Source organism: Oncorhynchus mykiss, chromosome 19 (assembly GCF_013265735.2).
Source record: "Oncorhynchus mykiss isolate Arlee chromosome 19, USDA_OmykA_1.1, whole genome shotgun sequence".
Taxonomy (NCBI): domain Eukaryota; kingdom Metazoa; phylum Chordata; class Actinopteri; order Salmoniformes; family Salmonidae; genus Oncorhynchus; species Oncorhynchus mykiss.
In genome coordinates this window covers 16,743,535-16,762,475 of record NC_048583.1, presented here as the reverse complement: position 1 = coordinate 16,762,475, position 18,941 = coordinate 16,743,535, and the positions used below count along the sequence as shown (strand labels likewise).

The 18,941-nt window shown below is 41.8% G+C and overlaps 2 protein-coding genes across 4 annotated transcripts in view; both read left to right on the top strand.

Annotated features, from left to right (window-relative positions):
• The window catches only part of LOC110498480 (zinc finger protein 184-like), a 350,017-nt gene that overhangs the window by 52,864 nt on the left and 278,212 nt on the right, over positions 1 to 18,941 (top strand). The window lies entirely within an intron of this gene.
• LOC118941336 (zinc finger protein 2-like) lies at positions 871 to 18,684 on the top strand. Of its 3 annotated transcripts, none has more exons than XM_036953774.1 (3): positions 871 to 1,741; positions 3,566 to 3,696; positions 3,888 to 7,134. In XM_036953774.1, exons 1-3 carry the CDS (start codon positions 1,465 to 1,467, stop codon positions 5,124 to 5,126), a joined length of 1,647 nt encoding a protein of 548 aa, XP_036809669.1. In that variant the 5' UTR covers positions 871 to 1,464; the 3' UTR covers positions 5,127 to 7,134. The 3 variants fall into 3 exon arrangements, with proteins under 3 accessions (XP_036809669.1, XP_036809670.1, XP_036809671.1); XM_036953775.1 differs by lacking the exons at positions 3,566 to 3,696; positions 3,888 to 7,134 and adding exons at positions 14,679 to 14,809; positions 14,993 to 18,684 and having other exon boundaries at positions 908 to 1,741; XM_036953776.1 differs by lacking the exons at positions 871 to 1,741; positions 3,566 to 3,696; positions 3,888 to 7,134 and adding exons at positions 13,436 to 14,259; positions 14,679 to 14,809; positions 14,993 to 18,679.

The window sequence follows — 18,941 nt, the reverse complement described above, 5'->3', positions numbered from 1 at the left end:
CCCCAAATACAGGTGTGCAAAGCTTGTAGCATCTTACCCAAGAAGACTCAAGGCTGTAATCGCTGCCCAAGGTGCTTCAACAAAGGACTGAGTAAAGGGTCTGAAATACTTATGTAAATGTGCTGCTTTTTATTTTTAATACATTTGCAAAATGTTCTAAAAACCTGTTTTTGCTTTGACATTATGGGATATTGTGTGTAGATTTATGGGGGGGGGGCAACTTAATTTTAGAATAAGGCTGTAACGTAACAATGTGGAAAAGGTCAAGGGGTCTGAATATTTTCCAAATGTACTGTACGCACTATACACACAAGTACCAATGGATTTTGTGTTGTAGATATGTAGTAGTGGAGTAGGGGACTGAGGGCTGTTTTTAAAATTGTATAACTGCCTTAATTTTGCTGGATCCATAATAAATGTCATATATCATAGAATTCAAAAGCTATTTCCATGTTATTGAAAATGTTATTGCATCAGTGGTTTTGTTGCTAGGACACTCTGATAGGACCACATTATGTTCAAATAGCCACAATAGCCTATTGGATAGTCTAAAACTTCAACTTAAAGCGGGTACAGGACCTAAAATGCGCGCAGGAAGTTCCACAGAATTCTCACAACATTCTAGTTAATGTCCACACAAACTGAAATTTGCTCAGTGCCACCCAAAAAATTAAGGGAACAGTGGTCCCCCAGCTCATGTTGGGGTTGGGGAAATTAAGCAGCAGATAAGGTAGCGAAGGGAGCTCTGAAGAGGGAGGAGGTAAATGTGTCCCATTAGGAGGGATGGAATGTTGGAGCATCATAGCAGAGGGGCTGACCCAGGAGTGGCAACGTGAGTGGGAGAGAAGAAGGCAGTTTTTCTCTATCCATAATTCTGTGAGGAAGGTCAGTGGGTATGGGGAGTGAGGTTGGGTTATTGTTAGTGATGAAACACACAGATGGGAAGTGTGAGGAAGGTGGCGAGGTAGAGATTGAAGTATGTTATATTGCCGGTGGTATGTGGAGAATAGGACATTCTTCCATGAGCTGACTAACCGCATTTTTGCTTGTAACAATTTTGAGCTCAAATGATAGGCAAAGCGAAATACCAAGGAAGCTGTTGTCTTTTCTATATTCCACCGGCCTGCACCTACTGGTGTGAGGCTATTATTAATTCGCATTCCGACCTGAGAAAGACAGCAATTCACAGTACATCGTCTAGTCTGCCGGAAACGCACAAGACGACGAAGAAGACAGCAGATAGTCTGCTGGAAACTCACAGGAAGAAAAATAAGTCAACGGAAGTGAAGTGACCAAGAACAATTTCCACGTTAACGTTTTTATTTAGACGTTTATTAAAACCCTGGAACTTAAAATGACTAATTTAACTGCACATCATCATATACTTACCGCATGTAATGTCTAATTCGGGTTAAGGACTTGATTGATAGATGTTATCTAGGTTATGCTAGCTAACTGCTAACAATGGCTAACTGTATGGTTTTTCACACTCAAATAGCCTCCATCATTGAGGTGCTAGCAAATGCTGCGGTGGCAGAGATCTGTAAACTCGTAGACGACGACTATGCAGTGCTTCGTTTGGAAATAAGTCAAAGCCAGAAAGAAAACAGGGAATTACGGAGGAAACTACTGGAACTGAAGGTGGCACGGGAGCGCGCAGAGAGAACAACACGAGAGCGCGTCCTCGCCAGTCGACCCAGTAGTGTCAAGATCCTCGACCGATACAGAGGAATGGCAAGAGGTACATTTTGCGGAAGGCATATGAGGCTGCGCGGCCTGTCGCTCTGTTCAACGCTGCATGTGTTCAGATGTGTTACCCAGAATTGGGTCTTGGTCAGTTTTTGGAAAATATGCAATAATTCGCCTGATTGGCTTAGACACTATCACATTCGAATCAGATTCTTGATTTACTGCATTTCTTATTATTTACTGAATGAAAACAATGTGAAGCATGGAATTTAATAGATTGATTATAAATAAACTCAGCAAAAAAAGAAACGTCCCTTTTTCAGGACCCTGTCTTTCAAAGATAATTTGTAAAAATCCAAATAACTTCACAGATCTTCATTGTAAAGGGTTTAAACACTGTTTCACATTCTTGTTAAATTAACCATAATTAATAAACATACACCTGTGGAACGGTCGTTAAGACACTAACAGCTTAGACGGTAGGCAATTAAGATCACAGTTATGAAAACTTAAGACACTAAAGAGGCCTTTCTACTGACTCTGAAAAACACCAAAAGAAAGATGCCAGGGTCCCAACTCATGAGTGTGAATGTGCCTTAGGCATGCTGCAAGGAAGCATGAGGACTGCAGATGTGGCCAGGGCAATAAATTACTGTGAGACGCCTAAGACAGCGCTACAGGGAGACAGGATGGACAGGGGATCGTCCTCGCGGTGGCAGGCCACGTGCAACAACACCAGCACGGGATTGATACATCCGAACATCACACCTGCGGGACAGGTACACGATGGCAACAACTGCCCGAGTTACACCAGGAACGCACAGTCCCTCAATCAGTGCTCAGACTGTGCGCAATAGGCTGAGAGAGGCTGGACTGAGGGCTTGTAGGCCTGTTGTAAGGCAGGTCCTCACCAGACATCACCGGTAACAATGTCGCCTATGGGCACAAACCCACCGTCGCTGGACTAGGCAGGACTGGCAAAAAGTGCTCTTCACTGACGAGTCACGGTTCTATCTCACCAGTGGTGATGGTCGGATTCGCGTTTATCGTCAAAGGAATGAGCGTTACAGCGAGGCCTGTACTCCGAAGCAGGAACGATTTTTTTTGGGGTGGTGGGTCCGTCGTAGTCTGGGGCGGTGTGTCACAGCATCATCGGACTGAGCTTGTTGTCATTGCAGGCAATCTCAACGCTGTGCGTTACAGGGAAGACATCCTCCTCCCTCATTTGGTACCCTTCCTTCAGGCTCATCCTGACATGACTCTCCAACATGACAATGCCACCAGCCATACTGCTCGTTCTGTGCGTGATTTCCTGCAAGACGGGAAGGTCAGTGCTCTGCCATGGCCAGCGAAGAGCCCGGATCTCAATCCCATTGAGCACGTTTAGAACCTGTTGGATTGGAGGGTGAAGGCTAGGGCCATTCCCCCAAGAAATGTCTGGGAACTTGCAGGTGCCTTGATGGAAGAGTGGGGTAACATCTCACAGCAAGAACTGGCAAATCTGGTGCAGTCCATGACGAGGAGATACACTGCTGTACTTAATGCAGCTGGTGGCCACACCAGATACTGACTGTTCCTTTTGATTTTGACCCCCCATTTGTTCAGGGACACATTATTCCATGTCTTTGGAACTTGTTCAGTTTGTCTCAGTTGTTGGATCTTATGTTAATGCAAATATTTACACATGTTAATTTTGCTGAAAGTAAACACAGTTGAAAGTGTAAAGACATTTTTTGCTGAGTTTAGTATATCAAGAAGTTATGTGAAGTTTTACCTGACATCTTTGCCATTTCTGTGTCAATAGTCAATAGTGTACAATATACCATTGAGCATTAACAGTGCTTAACCACCTCTTTTCCCCCAATCACTCTCTCAGGTGAAGAACATATCACTGGAGGACACAGGATCTTTGTGAAGCCAGTGGGACATAATACATTGAGAGATGATAAACCAATCACTGTTGATGAGGGGAGTGGAACCTCAACCCAGCACATTATCATGATAGAGGTCAGTGTAATAGTGTTATGTTAAAATGAGTTACTTTTTATAAAACAAATGTGGCCTTTTTATTTCAGAAAGGCACCCCTCAGCTATTCACCATCTTAGATGTACGTCCTCATTTATCTGCCATAAGGAAGTTTGTTAGACTTCCCTAGGACATCAACTCATGTACCGGTAATAACCTCCTTTCGTGTCAGTCTGCAGAGGTTGCAGGTCTTGGGGTCAAGCACGAGATGTCTGAAGAAGAGGAGGACCCACGGCACAGCAGAGACATCCAGACTGGAGAGACTGGACCACCCCTTGTAGCCACGGAGGACCCCACCACCACCCCAGCACAGCCCAGGATCAGAAGCAGCATCACGGATGTCAGTGGAAAGCCAGATGCCGTCCTCAAGTCAGAGACAGACACCAAGACTTTAACTGTAACACAAAGGCATTTACACAGAGAAAGACAGGGGCTGGGGAGGCTGGGCTGTCCTCCTGCTCCCAGCTCAGAGTATTTACTTTACGATAACCCGAGCCCGGTTCATTCCCATCGGGACTCAGATGACGAGACTAGCAATGAACCGTCTTGTTCTTACACTACAGAGATGGACCCTGGCACGCCCTTGGGTTTAGAGACACAAACTGGTCCATCTAGAGGTGATTGGAACCGGTACAGTAGTGGTGTATACTCTGAAGGGTGCCTAGATAAGAAAGGGGAGGGTCTGATCGTAGATGATGTGAAAGTGGAGGGCGATGTTCCTCCCACATGGAATGCAGATAGTCACCTTGGAGACGGACACTCACAAGGCAGAGATTTCTTAGACAGCAGGGAAAGCTTAAAGACAAATCTAAATGTCGCAACCCACTCCCCTTTACAGGCGTTCAGGGATCGCGACCCAGTGTCCACGTCGATGGGGCCTTCTGATTCACACAGCCGCGTTCTTTTCGATCAGGTATTGAACTCAAACGACCGGGCTAGAGCCCAGGCTCAGGGAGGGGGAGCTACATCAGGCAATAGTAAAGAGAAAAGGTTCCTCTGCATGTTCTGTAGCAAAGGCTTCAGTTGCTCCCAAAAGGTGGAGATCCACCAGAGGGTCCACACAGGGGAGAAACCCTTCAGCTGTACCCAGTGTCACATGTGCTTCGCAGAGGCTGGCAACCTGAAGAGGCACCAGAGGGTCCACACAGGGGTGAAACCCTTCAGCTGTACCCAGTGTCACATGCTCTTCGCCCAGGCTGGTAGCCTGAAGAGACACCAGAGGGTCCACACAGGGGAGAAACCCTTTAGCTGCTCTCAGTGTGAGAAGAGGTTCTCACGCCAGCACCAGCTTAAGATCCACCAGAAGGTCCACACAGGAGAGAGACCATTTACCTGTACGCACTGCGGAAAGAGGTTCTCAGAGAGGAGCTGCCTCAGGATACACCAGCAGAAAAACCATTCCACTCTATAACATAGGAAGTAACCATTCCACCCAATATCTGTTTAGATTTCAGCGTTTAATATTCCTGGGTAGAATATTGCATCCAGACATGGTGTAAAATACAGTATAAGGCATATACAGTATATACAGTGCCTTCAGAAAGTATTCACACATCCCTTGGCTTTTTCCACATTTTGTTGTTACAAAGTGGAATTAAAATGGATTGAATTGTGATTTTTTTGTCAATGATCTACACAAAATGGAATTTCTTACATTTGTTTAAAAAAAGAAAAATAACACTATCTTTATTAGCTTAGTATTCAACCCTCCGAGTCAATACGTGTTAGAATCACCTTTGGCAGCGTAATCGCTGTAAGCCCTTTCCACACCTGGTTTGTGCAACGTGTGCTGATTTTATTCTTCTCAAAATTCGTCAAGCTCTGTCAAATTGGTTGTTGATCATTGCTCGACAACAATTTCAGGTCCTTCGCTCCATTCTGTTATTTTTTTTTTTTATCCTGATAAACTCCCCAGTCTTTAACGATTACAAGCAGACATAAGCCTAGGAAGAGTAGTGTGAATATTGTATATATTTTTTAATAATTTTGATTGTTTCTTTTTGCATTTGTATATTTTAGTTTTGGCTGCTCTAGGGTTTGATCACTATATCCTGTGGTCTTGACTCTTGAAGTTGCAGGATCGTAAAATGAAGTATTTTGGCTTGATAGCTTGCTGGCTGTTTGTTTAATCTGTTTGGAAATATTACAACAAGGACTGCGTGCTGTGTCCAGAGGTAACAGAGAAAGTTCCAGTGAAAGCTCCTAACCAAGGGGTTGAATACTTAGTGGCAAGAAAAGGTTTGTTAACCCTTTGGAAATACCTGAATTCCTGCATAAATTGGTCATAAAATTTGATCTGATCTTCATCTAGGCCACAACAATAGACAAATGGTCTGCTTAAACTAATAACACACAAACAATGATACGTTTTCATGTCTTTGAGCACAGTGTAAACATTCACAGTGCAGGGTGGGAAAAGTGAAGCCTCGGATTTAATAACTGGTTGACCCTCCTTTGGCAATTTTCTGTAGTTGCGGATCAGACCTGCACTACGGTCAGAAGGAATTTTTCACCATTCCTCTTTACAAAACTGTTTCAGTTCAGCAATATTCTTGCGATGTCTGGTGTGAACTGCTCTCTTGAGGTCATGACACAGCATCTCAAATCGGGTTGAGGTCAGGACTCAGGTCAGGCATATTTTCATCTGTTGAAGCAATTCTGTTGTTGATTTACTTCTGTGTTTTGGGTCGCGGTCCTGTTGCATCACCCAACTTCTGTTGAACTTCAATTGGCAGACAGCCTAACATTCTCCTACAAAATGTCTTGATAAACTTGGGAATTCATTTTTCCATTGATGATAGCAAGCTATCCAGGACCTGAGGCAGCCCCAAACCATGATGATCCCTCCACCATACTTTACAGTTGGGATGAGGTTTTGATGTTGGTGTGCTGTGCGTTACTTCCAAACAACTCAACTGTAGTTTCATCTGTCCACAGAATATTTTGCCAGTAGCGCTGTGGAACATCCAGGTGCACTTTTGCAAACTTCAGACGTGCAGCAGTTTTTTTTGGACAGCAGGGACTTTTTACGTGGTGTCCTCCCATGAACACAATTCTTGTTTAGTATTTTACTTATCGTAGACTAGTCAACAGAGATGTTAGCATGTTCCAGAGATTTCTGTAAGTCTTTAGCTGACACTAGGATTCTTCTTAACCTCGCTGAGCATTCTGCGCTGTGCTCTTGCAGTCATCTTTGTAGGACGGTCACTCCTAGGGAGAGTAGCAACAATGCTGAACTTTCTCAATTTATAGACAATGTCTTACCATGGACTAATGAACATCAAGGCTTTTAGAGATACTTTTGTATCCCTTTCCAGCTTTATGCAAGTCAACATTTCTTAATCTTAGGTCTTCTGAGATCTCTTTTGTTTAAGGCATGGTTCACATCAGGCAATGCTTCTTGTGAATAGCAAACTCAAGTTTTGTGATTTTTTTTTTAGGGTAGAGCAGCTCTAACCAACATCTCCAATCACGTCTCATTGATTTGACTCCAATTAGCTTTCGGAGGAGTCATTAGCCTAGGGGTTCACATACTTTTTCCAACCTACACTGAATATTTAAATCTTGTATTCAATATAGACACAAAAAATACTATAATTTGTGTTATTAGTTTAAGCACACTGTTTATTGTTGTGACTTAGATGAAGAGCAGAACATTTGATGACCAGTTTATTCAGAAATCCAGGTAATTCCAAAGGGTTCACATACCTTTTTCTTACCACTGTAGCAGAGAAAGTTCAGGGAATGCGCCTAACCACTGCCAAGATGTGGCTTTTCAGCAGCGGTGGCATCACCCAGGTGGGTGCTACATTCCTGTCAATGGAGGACCAGTACCAGAGAAGCAGCTCCAATGGAGTGACTGACCAGTCAGCGAAGCAGGTGCGGTGGCCTGTTTTCTTTCAGACTGTCTTTGTTTCACCTTGGCTGTCCCCTCGATGCCCCCTCTACTGAACCTCCACTGCCTTTCCACTGACCCTAAAGTCCAAACTGCCTCAACTTCATCCCAAGCTGCCTGAAGCTTTCAATCTCGATAATTGACATTTGTTTGACTATTTATACGCTTTGAGTCTTTGAAAAGCACTATACTAGTTCAAAAATGTATTCATATCTGTAACCCAACTATTCCTAGGTTGGGTCTACATGTTAATGTTCTTCAATTGTTTGAGCCATTTAAGAGGACCACAATGGAAATATGTTTTCAAACTTGTCATCCTCGATTACTTTAAAATGCGTTATCCAGATGCGTGGTTGAATGGATGTAAATGATCAAATAAATCTAACATGATGCAGCCACCACTATGCTTGAAAAGATGGAGAGTAGTACTCACTAATGTGTTGTATTTGCCCCAAACATAACACTGTATTCAGGAAAAAGTTAATTGCTTTGCCACATTTTTTTGCAGTATTACTTTAGTGCCTTGTTGCAAACGGGATGCATGTTTTTTGGTCTGTACAGGCTCTCTTCTTTTCACTGTGTCAATTAGGTTAGTATTGTGGTGTAATTACAATGTTGATCCATCCTCCGTTTACTATCACAGCCATTAAACTCAAACTCTTTTAAAGTCACCATTGGCCTCGTGAAATCCCTGAGCGGCTTCCTTCCTCTCTCCGGCAACTGAGTTAGGAAAGATGCCTGTATCTTTGTAGTGAATGGACGTATTGATACACCATCCAATGTATATACTGTATTTTATACCATCCATTGCATCTTGCCTATGCCGCTCGGTCATCGCTCATCCATATATTTATATGCCACCCCTTAGATGTGTGTATTAGATGTGGAATTGTTAGGTGTTACTGCACTGTCGGGACTAGAAGCACAAGCATTTCGCTACACTCGCAATAACATCTGCTAACCATGTGTATGTGACCAATAACATTTTATTTGAAGTGTAATGAATAACTTCACCATGCCCAAAGGGATATTCAACTTTTGCTTTTTAAAATTGTAATTGAATTTATATCTACCAATCGGTGCCCTTCTTCACGAGGCATTCGAAAACCTCCCTGGTCTTTATGGTTGAATCTGTGTTTGAAAGTCACTGCTTAACTGAGAGACATTACAGATAATTGTATGTGGGGGTACAGAGATGAGGTACCCCACATACATTACAGATAATTGTCTCTCAGTTCAAAAGCCATGTTGAACACTTATTACACACGGAGTGAGTCCATGCAACTTAAGCACATTTTTACTCCTGAACTTATTTAGGCTTGACATAACAAAGGGGTTGAATACTTATTGACTCAGGACATTTCACCTTTTCAGATTCTAATGAATTTGTTAGTGTGTAGGCCAGTGACAAAAAAAATATATATACAATTTAGTAAATTTTAAATTCAGGATGTAACACAACAAAATGTGGAAAAAGTCAAGGTGTGAATACTTTCAGAAGACACTGTAAGCCTAAAAAAAAGTTGACATTTATCTATATCTAAAGCAATGTCATCTAATTAAGCAAGAAAAAAACTAATGAATAGTGGACTCAGTGATATGTTTGAAATGTAAGTTGATTTATTGTTGAAATCGTTTTAATTCTCTTATGACAAGTGTCATTCGTTCACAATAGTTGTATCCAATACAAAAATACAAATATTTAATGAACTGGGTACCCAATAAAAATAACATTTGAGCGCACTCAATTATCTCTGTGTAACTCTGTGTTGTCTGCTCATACTGCTATGCTTTATCTTGGCCAGGTCGCAGTTGCAAATGAGAACTTGTTCTCAACTAGCCTACCTGGTTAAATAAAGGTGAAATAAAAATGTTAAAAAATCTCAGTTCCTACCAGAGATGAGGCGATGATGATTGTGGCTGATGATTGTGGCGGCTGCAGATCAGGGGTATTCTACCTTAACCCTACGAGGTCTGGCATCTGCTGGTTTTGTTCTACCTGATAATTAATTGGACCCACCTGGTCTGCCAGGTCTAAATCAGTATCTGATTAGAGGGGAACAATAAAAACAAGCAAGTGGAACTGGCTTCGCGGTCCAAACGCCAGTTAGCACAGAATAGATGTTCAGGCTCTAGGGGTTGCCAACAAAGTCCAAATCCATCAAATTATTGTGAAGAATTTAGGGACTCTCTTTTTGTGTGAAAACGTTGTCTAAAATAGCATGGCCTACATATACAGTAAGTGTGATGCACGTGACATCATGGGAACTCCGAGAGAAAAAAAAAACACTTTATATCGGAGTTGTCTCTTAAAATTGGAGACGGTCTATTCATGAGGCTAGCATAACATCTCACTCACTTTTGTATTGAATCCAGGCGGTTAACGTGAGATTCAACTCTTACCCTACGAGGTCTGGAGGGGTATTCCTATCTAGGCCTAAACGGCATTCTCCTTATGTAGGCTACCATGACGGTTCCACGTGGGCGAAAACATTGCAGCCTAAATGTAATTATACTGTTAATTACATGCTTCAAATTATGATGAAAAGCCAGGAATTTCACTAGCATTCATAACTGAATGTTTATGATGCAAATCAAATAGGCGAAACTTTGTGCAAACTCGACAGCTGTCCATTTTGCGCGCCTCTTATCCCCGCGACCCAGTATTTTACCCCTTATGCATGATATTAGGGCTATATACGGCCAGTAAAACATGGTGCAGCCAAGCGCCATGGTATGTTTATGTTAACAATTGTACATGACTCATCAGAGGGAGAAAGGTTTGGAAGCCCATTCCCGCCACCCCCCAAAAATAACCAAAATGTATACTGTCTCAAAATGTCAAGATATTAAATCTACATTTCGAAATAGTATAGAAAATATACAGTGGGGCAAAAAAGTATTTAGTCAGCCACCAATTGTGCAAGTTCTTCCACTTAAAAAGATGAGAGAGGCCTGTAATTTTCATCATAGGTACACTTCAACTATGACAGACAAAATGAGAAAAAGAATCCATAAAATCACATTGTAGGATTTTTTATGAATTTATTTGCAAATTATGGTGGAAAATAAGTATTTGGTCAATAACAAAAGTTTCTCAATACTTTGTTATATACCCTTTGTTGGAAATGACAGAGGTCAAACTGTAAGTCTTCGCAAGGTTTTCACACACTTGCTGGTATTTTGGCCCATTCCTCCATGCAGATCTCCTCTAGAGCAGTGATGTTTTGGGGCTGTTGCTGGGCAACACGGACTTTCAACTCCCTCCAAAGATTTTCTATGGGGTTGAGATCTGGAGACTGGCTAGGCCACTCCAGGACCTTGAAATGCTTCTTACGAAGCCACTCCTTCGTTGCCCGGGCGGTGTGTTTGGGATCATTGTCATGCTGAAAGACCCAGCCACGTTTCATCTTCAATGCCCTTGCTGATGGAAGGAGGTTTTCACTCAAAATCTCACGATACATGGCCCCATTCATTCTTTCCTTTACACGGATCAGTCGTCCTGGTCCCTTTGCAGAAAAACAGCCCCAAAGCATGATGTTTCCACCCCCATGCTTCACAGTAGGTATGGTGTTTTTTGGATGCAACTCAGCATTCTTTGTCCTCCAAACACGACGAGTTGAGTTTTTACCAAAAAGTTATATTTTGGTTTCATCTGACCATATGACATTCTCCCAATCTTCTTCTGGATCATCCAAATGCTCTCTAGCAAACTTCAGACGGGCCTGGACATGTACTGGCTTAAGCAGGGGGACACGTCTGGCACTGCAGGATTTGAGTCCCTGGCGGCGTAGTGTGTTACCGATGGTAGGCTTTGTTACTTTGGTCCCAGCTCAACTGCAGGTCATTCACTAGGTCCCCCCGTGTGTGGTGATTTTTGCTCACCGTTCTTGTGATCATTTTGACCCCACGGGGTGAGATCTTGCGTGGAGCCCAAGATCGAGGGAGATTATCAGTGGTCTTGTATGTCTTCCATTTCCTAATAATTGCACCCACAGTTGATTTCTTCAAACCAAGCTGCTTACCTATTGCAGATTCAGTCTTCCCAGCCTGGTGCAGGTCTACAATTTTGTTTCTGGTGTCCTTTGACAGCTCTTTGGTCTTGGCCATAGTGGAGTTTGGAGTGTGACTGTTTGAGGTTGTGGACAGGTGTCTTTTATACTGATAACAAGTTCAAACAGGTGCCATTAATACAGGTAACGAGTGGAGGACAGAGGAGCCTCTTAAAGAAGAAGTTACAGGTCTGTGAGAGCCAGAAATCTTGCTTGATTGTAGGTGACCAAATACTTATTTTCCACCATAATTTGCAAATAAATTCATTAAAAATCCTACAATGTGATTTTCTGGAATTTTTTTCTCATTTTGTCTGTCATAGTTGAAGTGTACCTATGATGAAAATTACAGGCCTCATCTTTTTAAGTGGGAGAACTTGCACAATTGGTGGCTGACTAAATACTTTTTTTGCCCCACTGTATATATATATATATATATACATACAGTTGAAGTTGGAAGTTTACATATACCTTAGCCAAATAAATTTAAACTCAGTTTTTCACAATTCCTGACATTTAAGCCTAGTAGAAATTCCCTGTTTTTGATCAGTTTAATATGAAATGTCAGAATAATAGTACAGAGAATGATTTATTTGAGTTTTTATTTAATTCATCACATTCCCAGTGGGTCAGAAGTTTACATGCACTCAAATAATATTTGGTAGCATTGCCTTTAAATTGTTTAACTTGGGTCAAACGTTTCAGGTAGCCTTCCACAAGCTTCCACAGCCAAGACAAGTGTCTTGATTTCTTTTGACTTTCCCATGATGTCAAGCAAAGAGGCACTGGGTTTGAAGGTAGGCCTTGAAATACATCCACAGGTACACCTCCAATTGACTCAAATAATGTCAATTAGCCTATCAGAAGCTTTTAAAGCCATGACATCATTTTCTGGAATTTTCCAAGCTGTTTAAAGGCACAGTCAAGTTAGTGTATGTAAACTTCTGACCCACTGGAATTGTGATACAGTGAATTACAAGTGAAATAATCTGTCTGTAAACAATTGTTGGAAAAATCACTTGTGTCATGCACAAAGTAGATTTCCTAACCGACTTGCCAAAACTATAGTTTGTTAACAAGAAAATTGTGGAGTGGTTGAAAAACGGGTTTTAATGACTCCAACCTAAGTGTATGTAAACTTCCGACTTCAACTGTATACATGTATGTATATTTCCATATGTTTCTTAATTTCTAGCATTGTGTGGCGATTTCCATCAATCCGTGTTGCAGAGATAAGCATAGCAGGGCTGCCGGCAAACGTGTGTTGAGCTGGCATATACCCCAACACTTTTGATTCTGTGTGATAAAAAAATATTGACACAAAGGCATTGAAAATGTTGGAATTAATAGACCAGCACAATATTGATGACTTACTGTGTGAGTAACTTTTTAATTGCAGATGCAAATTCCTACACAATTGCAACCCTTCTTAAAGCAAACTCAGCCCTGTTCGTTCTATTGTCCAATCACAGATGTCTAAATTTTTTTTTAACCATATGACCTGATTAGAAACAATCTGGTTCCATCATTGCCCACATAAAGTGGTTCTCAAACCTCTCCTCAGGGACCCCCAGATGTTTCACAATGTTGTTTGAGCCCTGAACTAGTTCAACTGATTCACCTAGTCAAGGGTTTGATGATTAATTTACAAGTTAAATTAGCTCTGGGACAGATCAAATACATGAACCGGCTGGGGGTCTACGAGGACAGGTTTGAGAACCTCTGGTTTAGCCAACCAGATAAGGCAAAACTCTGGGCCCCCGGAAAAAAAAAAAAAAAAAAGGAATTGATAAAACAAATTCTGAGGGAACGGATAAAATAAGATGGAATGGATAAAAAGAAAACAGGCGGAACAAATAAAACAGAGGGAACGGATAAAACAAAACTGAGCGAACGATTTAGTTTGGCTGTTTTTTTTCTCCTCCACCAAGGCCCCTAAGGGTCTCCATAGGCTTAGGCTGGAGTTTGACAGTCAGCCGTTCCGCTCTGTGGACAACTAGTCCCATTGTTAGGGCGGGGATACAAGCATCTCGTCATTGTATCTAGTATCTCTGGTACCGTAATTCAAAGAAAAGAGCGCACAACTTTTTATTTTGCAACACCATTTGCGCTATGACGCTAACCAATAACATACTTTCTCTACAGTGTAACGGAAGGAAACAATGACGAAGAACAATTTCCACCTTGGCGTTTTTATTGTTGTTATTTTGACGTTTATTAACACCAAGTGAATTTAAAATATTACTAATTTAACTGCACAGCATCACATATTTACCCCATGTAGTCTTTAATTCTCGTTGGAGACAGGACTTGGTTGATAGACGTTATCTAGGTAACGCTAGCTAGCTAACTAACAATGGCTAACTGTATGGTGTTTCACACGCAAATAGTCTCCATCATGGAGGTGCTAGCGAATTCAGCCGTGGCAGAGATCAGTAAACTCGTAGACGATGACTATGCAGTGTTTCGTTTGGAAATAACTCAAAGTCAGAAAGAAAACAGGGCATTACGGAGGAAACTACAGCTACTGGAACTGAAGGCAGCACGGGAGCGCGCAGAGAGGACAATGCGAGAGCGATACAGAGGAATGGCAAGAGGTACATTTTGCAGGAGGCCGAGGCTGCGGGGGCTTTCGTCCCGTTTCGCATGCGTTTAGAAGTGTTACCCAGAATTGGGTCTTGCTCAGTTTTTGATAGTATGCAATTCTTCCCCTGATTACTTAGCTATCTTGCACATTTGTTGTATTTTACTTTTATTTTACCAGTCAGGACAAATTCTTGCACAAAGACACCACCATATTCTAACCAGATTCTTGATTTACTGAATTTCCTATTATCATACTTTTAAAATAATGTGATGCATGGAACATAATCAATCAATAAATAGTATGCCAACAAGTTATAAGTGTTACCTTACATTCCTGCCAATTGTAGACTGTGTAAATAATGTATAATTAAGCGTTGAGCATTCACATGATCTAATCTAACCACCCCTTTCCCCCCAATCACTCTCTTAGGTGAAGGGCATCTCACTGGAGGCCACAGGAACATTGTAAAGCCAGCGGGACACAATGGGTGGAGAAATGACCAGCCCATAGCTATAGATGAGGGGAGTGAACCTTCAACCCAGCATGCTATCGTGATAGAGGTTAGTGTCATATTGTAACATCAGAATTACAGTACATTAAATGTGGCTTGTTCATTTCAGAAATGCTTTCCTCAGCTATTCACTGGCTTGCATCAATATGTATATGCCGTGTAGGAGCTTGTGAGACTCCCTAAGACATACTTATCCAATTATATTGATTATAACCTCCTCTGTTCTTGTCAGTCTGTAGATGCAGAGGCTGCAGGTCCTGGGGTCAAGCAGGAGAGTACTGAAGGAGAGGAGGACCCACAACACAGCAGAGACATCCAGACTGGAACAGCGGCTGGAGTGGCGCCCCCTGTAGCCACAGAGGACCTGGCCACTGCTCTGAATGTCAATCTCAAGTCAGAGACAGACACTGATACTTTAAATGTAACACACCGGCTCTTACACACAGGGTCTGACCACAGATCAGACCCAGAGGGGCTGGGTAGACTGGGCTGTCCTCCTGCTCCTGGCTCAGATTACTTACCGGTATTTCATCAGAGCCAGAGGACAGTTCATTCTCTTGGAGATGGTGACGTGCTAGACACTGGGGTTGATGATCTCTCCTGTTCTTATGATACAGAGATGGACCCTGGCAACACGTCCTTAGGTTTAGAGACACAGACTGATCTGTCTAGAGAAGACTGGAACCGGTACAGTTGTAGTGTAAATTCTGAAAGGTGTCTAGATAGGATAGGGGAGGTTATTGTGGTAGATGAGGTGACTGTGAAAGTGGAGGGCGATGCTCCTCCTGCACGGAATGCAGATAGTCACCTTGGAGACGGACACTCACAGAGCAGAGATTTCTTAGATTACAGGGGAAGCTTGGAGACAAATCTAAACGTCACAACCAATTCTCCTTTACATGCGTTCAAGGATCGCGACCCAGTGTCCACGTCGATGGGGCCTTCCGGTTCACACCATTTCGATCAGGTATTGAACTCAAACAACAGGGCTGGAGCCCAGGTTCAGGGAGGGAGAGCCACATCAGGCAATGGTAAAGAGAAACGGTTCCTCTGCATGTTCTGTAACAAAGGCTTCAGGTGCCTCCAGAAGGTGGAGATCCACCAGAGGGTCCACACAGGGGAGAACCCCTTCAGTTGTACCCAGTGTGAGAAGAGATTCTCCCGCCAGGACCACCTGAAGAGGCACCAGATGGTCCACACAGGGGAGAAACCCTTCAGCTGCCCCCAGTGTGAGAAGAGGTTCTCCCGCCAAGACCAGCTGAAGATGCACCTGAAGGTCCACACGGGAGAGAGGCCATTCTCCTGTACGCACTGTGGGAAGAGGTTTTCAGAGAGGAGCTACCTCAGGACACACCAGCAGAAAATGCACACGACCCTTGTATAGAGTATGGTGACATGTAATCAGGATGAAAGTAAGGTGGTCCTGGTGGCGTCCCGGCAAAATAAATAGTGGGGGTATGCCGTACCGGTAAAACATGAGCCAATCACAATAATGCAAGCAAAATGTCAATAAAACTGTAGGCTATTACACCATTATTTTTCATTAAGCTACCGCATAGCTGAGGCATGAACAATTTGCGAATAGACTTGAAAACCAGTGGTATAACTTCTCCAAAATTCGACGTGGTTCGACGGGAACACTGACATTTTTCCAAGGCAGTGATGAATGGCTGACAGACACGTGGACAGCAGTGGATGTATAAATTCTGGCCTAATGAAAAATCGTCAAAATGTCATTAGACTTTGTGGTGTTTTGTGTGACAGACGTCTCTTTCCGTTTCCATGTTTGGGGGCTGGAAATACAGTGCATTCAGAAAGTATTCATAGCCCTTGACTTATTCCACATTTTGTCATGTTACAGCCTGAATTCAAAAGGTATTCAATATAGTTTTTTCTCTCATCCATCTAAACATGTTTTTAGAAATGTTAACTGTATTTCATTTCAGAAATTTGCTATCTAATTTACATATGTATTCACAATCCTGAGTCAATACATGTTGGAATCACCTTTGACAGTGTTTACAGCTGTGATGTCTTTCTGGCTAAGTCTCTTAAGAGCATTGCACACCAATATTTGCACATTATTATTTTTATTTTTTTTCAAGCTCTGTCAAGTTGGTTGTTGATCATTGCTAGACAGCCATTTAAGTCTTGCCATAGATTTTCAAGCTGCTTTAAGTCAAAACATTTAACGTCATCTTGGTAAGCGACTCCAGTGTATATTTGGCCTTGTTTTAGGTTATTGTCCTGCTGAAAGGTGAATTAATTTCCCAATGTCTGGTGGAAAGCATACTGAACCAGGTTTTCCTCTAGGGTTGTGCCTGTGCTTATCTCCATTCCGTTAACTTTTTATCCTGAAAACCCCCACATTCCTTAACGATTACAAGCATGCATATAACATGATGCAGCCACCACTATGCTTGAAAATATGGAGAGTGGTACTCAGTAATGTGTTGAATTGGATTTGCCCCGAACATACACTTTTTTGCCCTGAATACAGTGTTATTACTTTGCCACATTTTTTACAGTATTACTTTAGTGCCTTGTTGCAAACAGGATGCATGTATTGGAATATTGTTATTCTGTAGAGGCTTCCTTATTTTAATTCTGTCAATTAGGATAGTATTGTGGAGTAACTCTAATTTTCTTGAGCCATCCTCAGTTTTCTCCTCTCACAGCCATTCAGCCATTAAACTCTTAACTATTTTTAAGTCACTACTGACCTCATGGTGAAATCCCTGAGCGATTTCCTTCCTCTCAGGCAACTGAGTTACGAAGGATGCCTATATCTTTGTTGTGACTGGATGTATTGATACACCATCCAAAGTGTAATAACTTCACCATGCTCAAAGAGATATTTAATGTCTGCTTTAAAAATATATATATTGAAATACCTACAGGTGGCCTTCTGTGCGAGGCATCGGAAAACCTCCCTGGTCTATGTATTTGAAATTCACTGTTCGACTGATGGACATTACAGATAATTGCATGTGTGGGGTACAGAGATGAAGTCATCAAAAAAAAAAAGTTTAACATTATTGCTGAACTTATTTAGATTTACCATAACAAAGGGGTTGAATACTTAATGACTAAAGACATTTCAGCTTTTCATTTTTTAATTCATTAGTAAAATAATTCAACAAAATATAATTCCACTTTGACATTATGGGGTTTTGTGTGTAGGCCAGTGACAAAGGAATTCATAATTGAATGTATTTTAAATTCAGGCTAACACAAAATGTGGAAAAATTCAAGCGGTGTGAATACTTTCTGAAGGCAATCCTGACCCTGGACCCTAGATAAGATAGACTGGGCTAACACAGCAAACCTTTTAGGCCAATAATATGCTGTTTTTAAATGTTTTTTTGTTTGCTTTATAATCGTGAGAGAAATTAGTTATACATAGATAGCTATCAAGGTTAGCAGTATTTTCTCAAAATGAACCTCATTGTGCTTCTACATCTGCATTGCTAGCTGTTTTGGGTTTTAGGCTGGGTTTCTGTATAGCACTTTGACATCTGCTTATGTAAAAAGGGCTTTATAAATGCATTTAGAAATACCAGGCCTTTGGCATGGTGCAGGAGCAGATAGGGTCAAAGTAGTGGAATGGGGTAGTGGGTTAATGAGGAAGGGTGTTTATTTATTTTAAAATATCTTCCAATTTAAAATAATGTTTTTTTAAAATTATCGCAAAGTATAATGGATTTATATTATAGTCCAGTTGGGGGAGGTAATGCAACATATTGGATGCCAACCGCCGTTAAACTCCGAAGAAGAAGTAAATGGAAGTAAACAGTGATCAAGAAAACGTCAGCGTTTTAGCAAAGATATTACTCATTTAATTGCACAGCATCACATACTTATCCAATGTAGTCTTTAATTCGATTTGGAGATGTTATATAAATAATCAAATATCAAGCATTACTAGTTGGCCAAACGCTCTGGTTAAACCGGATGTCCTCAGATAACTCTGGGCCCAGTGTCCTCAGTCAAGTTTAGAGCCTACGTGCAATAACATGATTATCCTTGCACAAAACAGCTCAAGGGAAGGACACATGGCTGCCATCGCTCAAAATGTACTCCCCTGTAAACTACAAAGAACATCCTGCAACACTAACGAGCTTAGAGTGCCAAACTATTTCACTGACATTGGTCTTTGCTTGCACTCCTGCAAAAACAGG

What these genes read in the sequence shown, in the direction of transcription:
- LOC118941336 (XM_036953774.1), top strand. Translation starts at nt 1,465, where the DNA reads ATGGCTAACTGTATGGTTTTTCACACTCAAATAGCCTCCATCATTGAG. An exon ending in ATACAGAGGAATGGCAAGAG is followed by an intron (nt 1,742 to 3,565) that starts GTACATTTTGCG and finishes TCACTCTCTCAG; the next exon opens with GTGAAGAACATATCACTGGA. An exon ending in AGCACATTATCATGATAGAG is followed by an intron (nt 3,697 to 3,887) that starts GTCAGTGTAATA and finishes CTTTCGTGTCAG; the next exon opens with TCTGCAGAGGTTGCAGGTCT.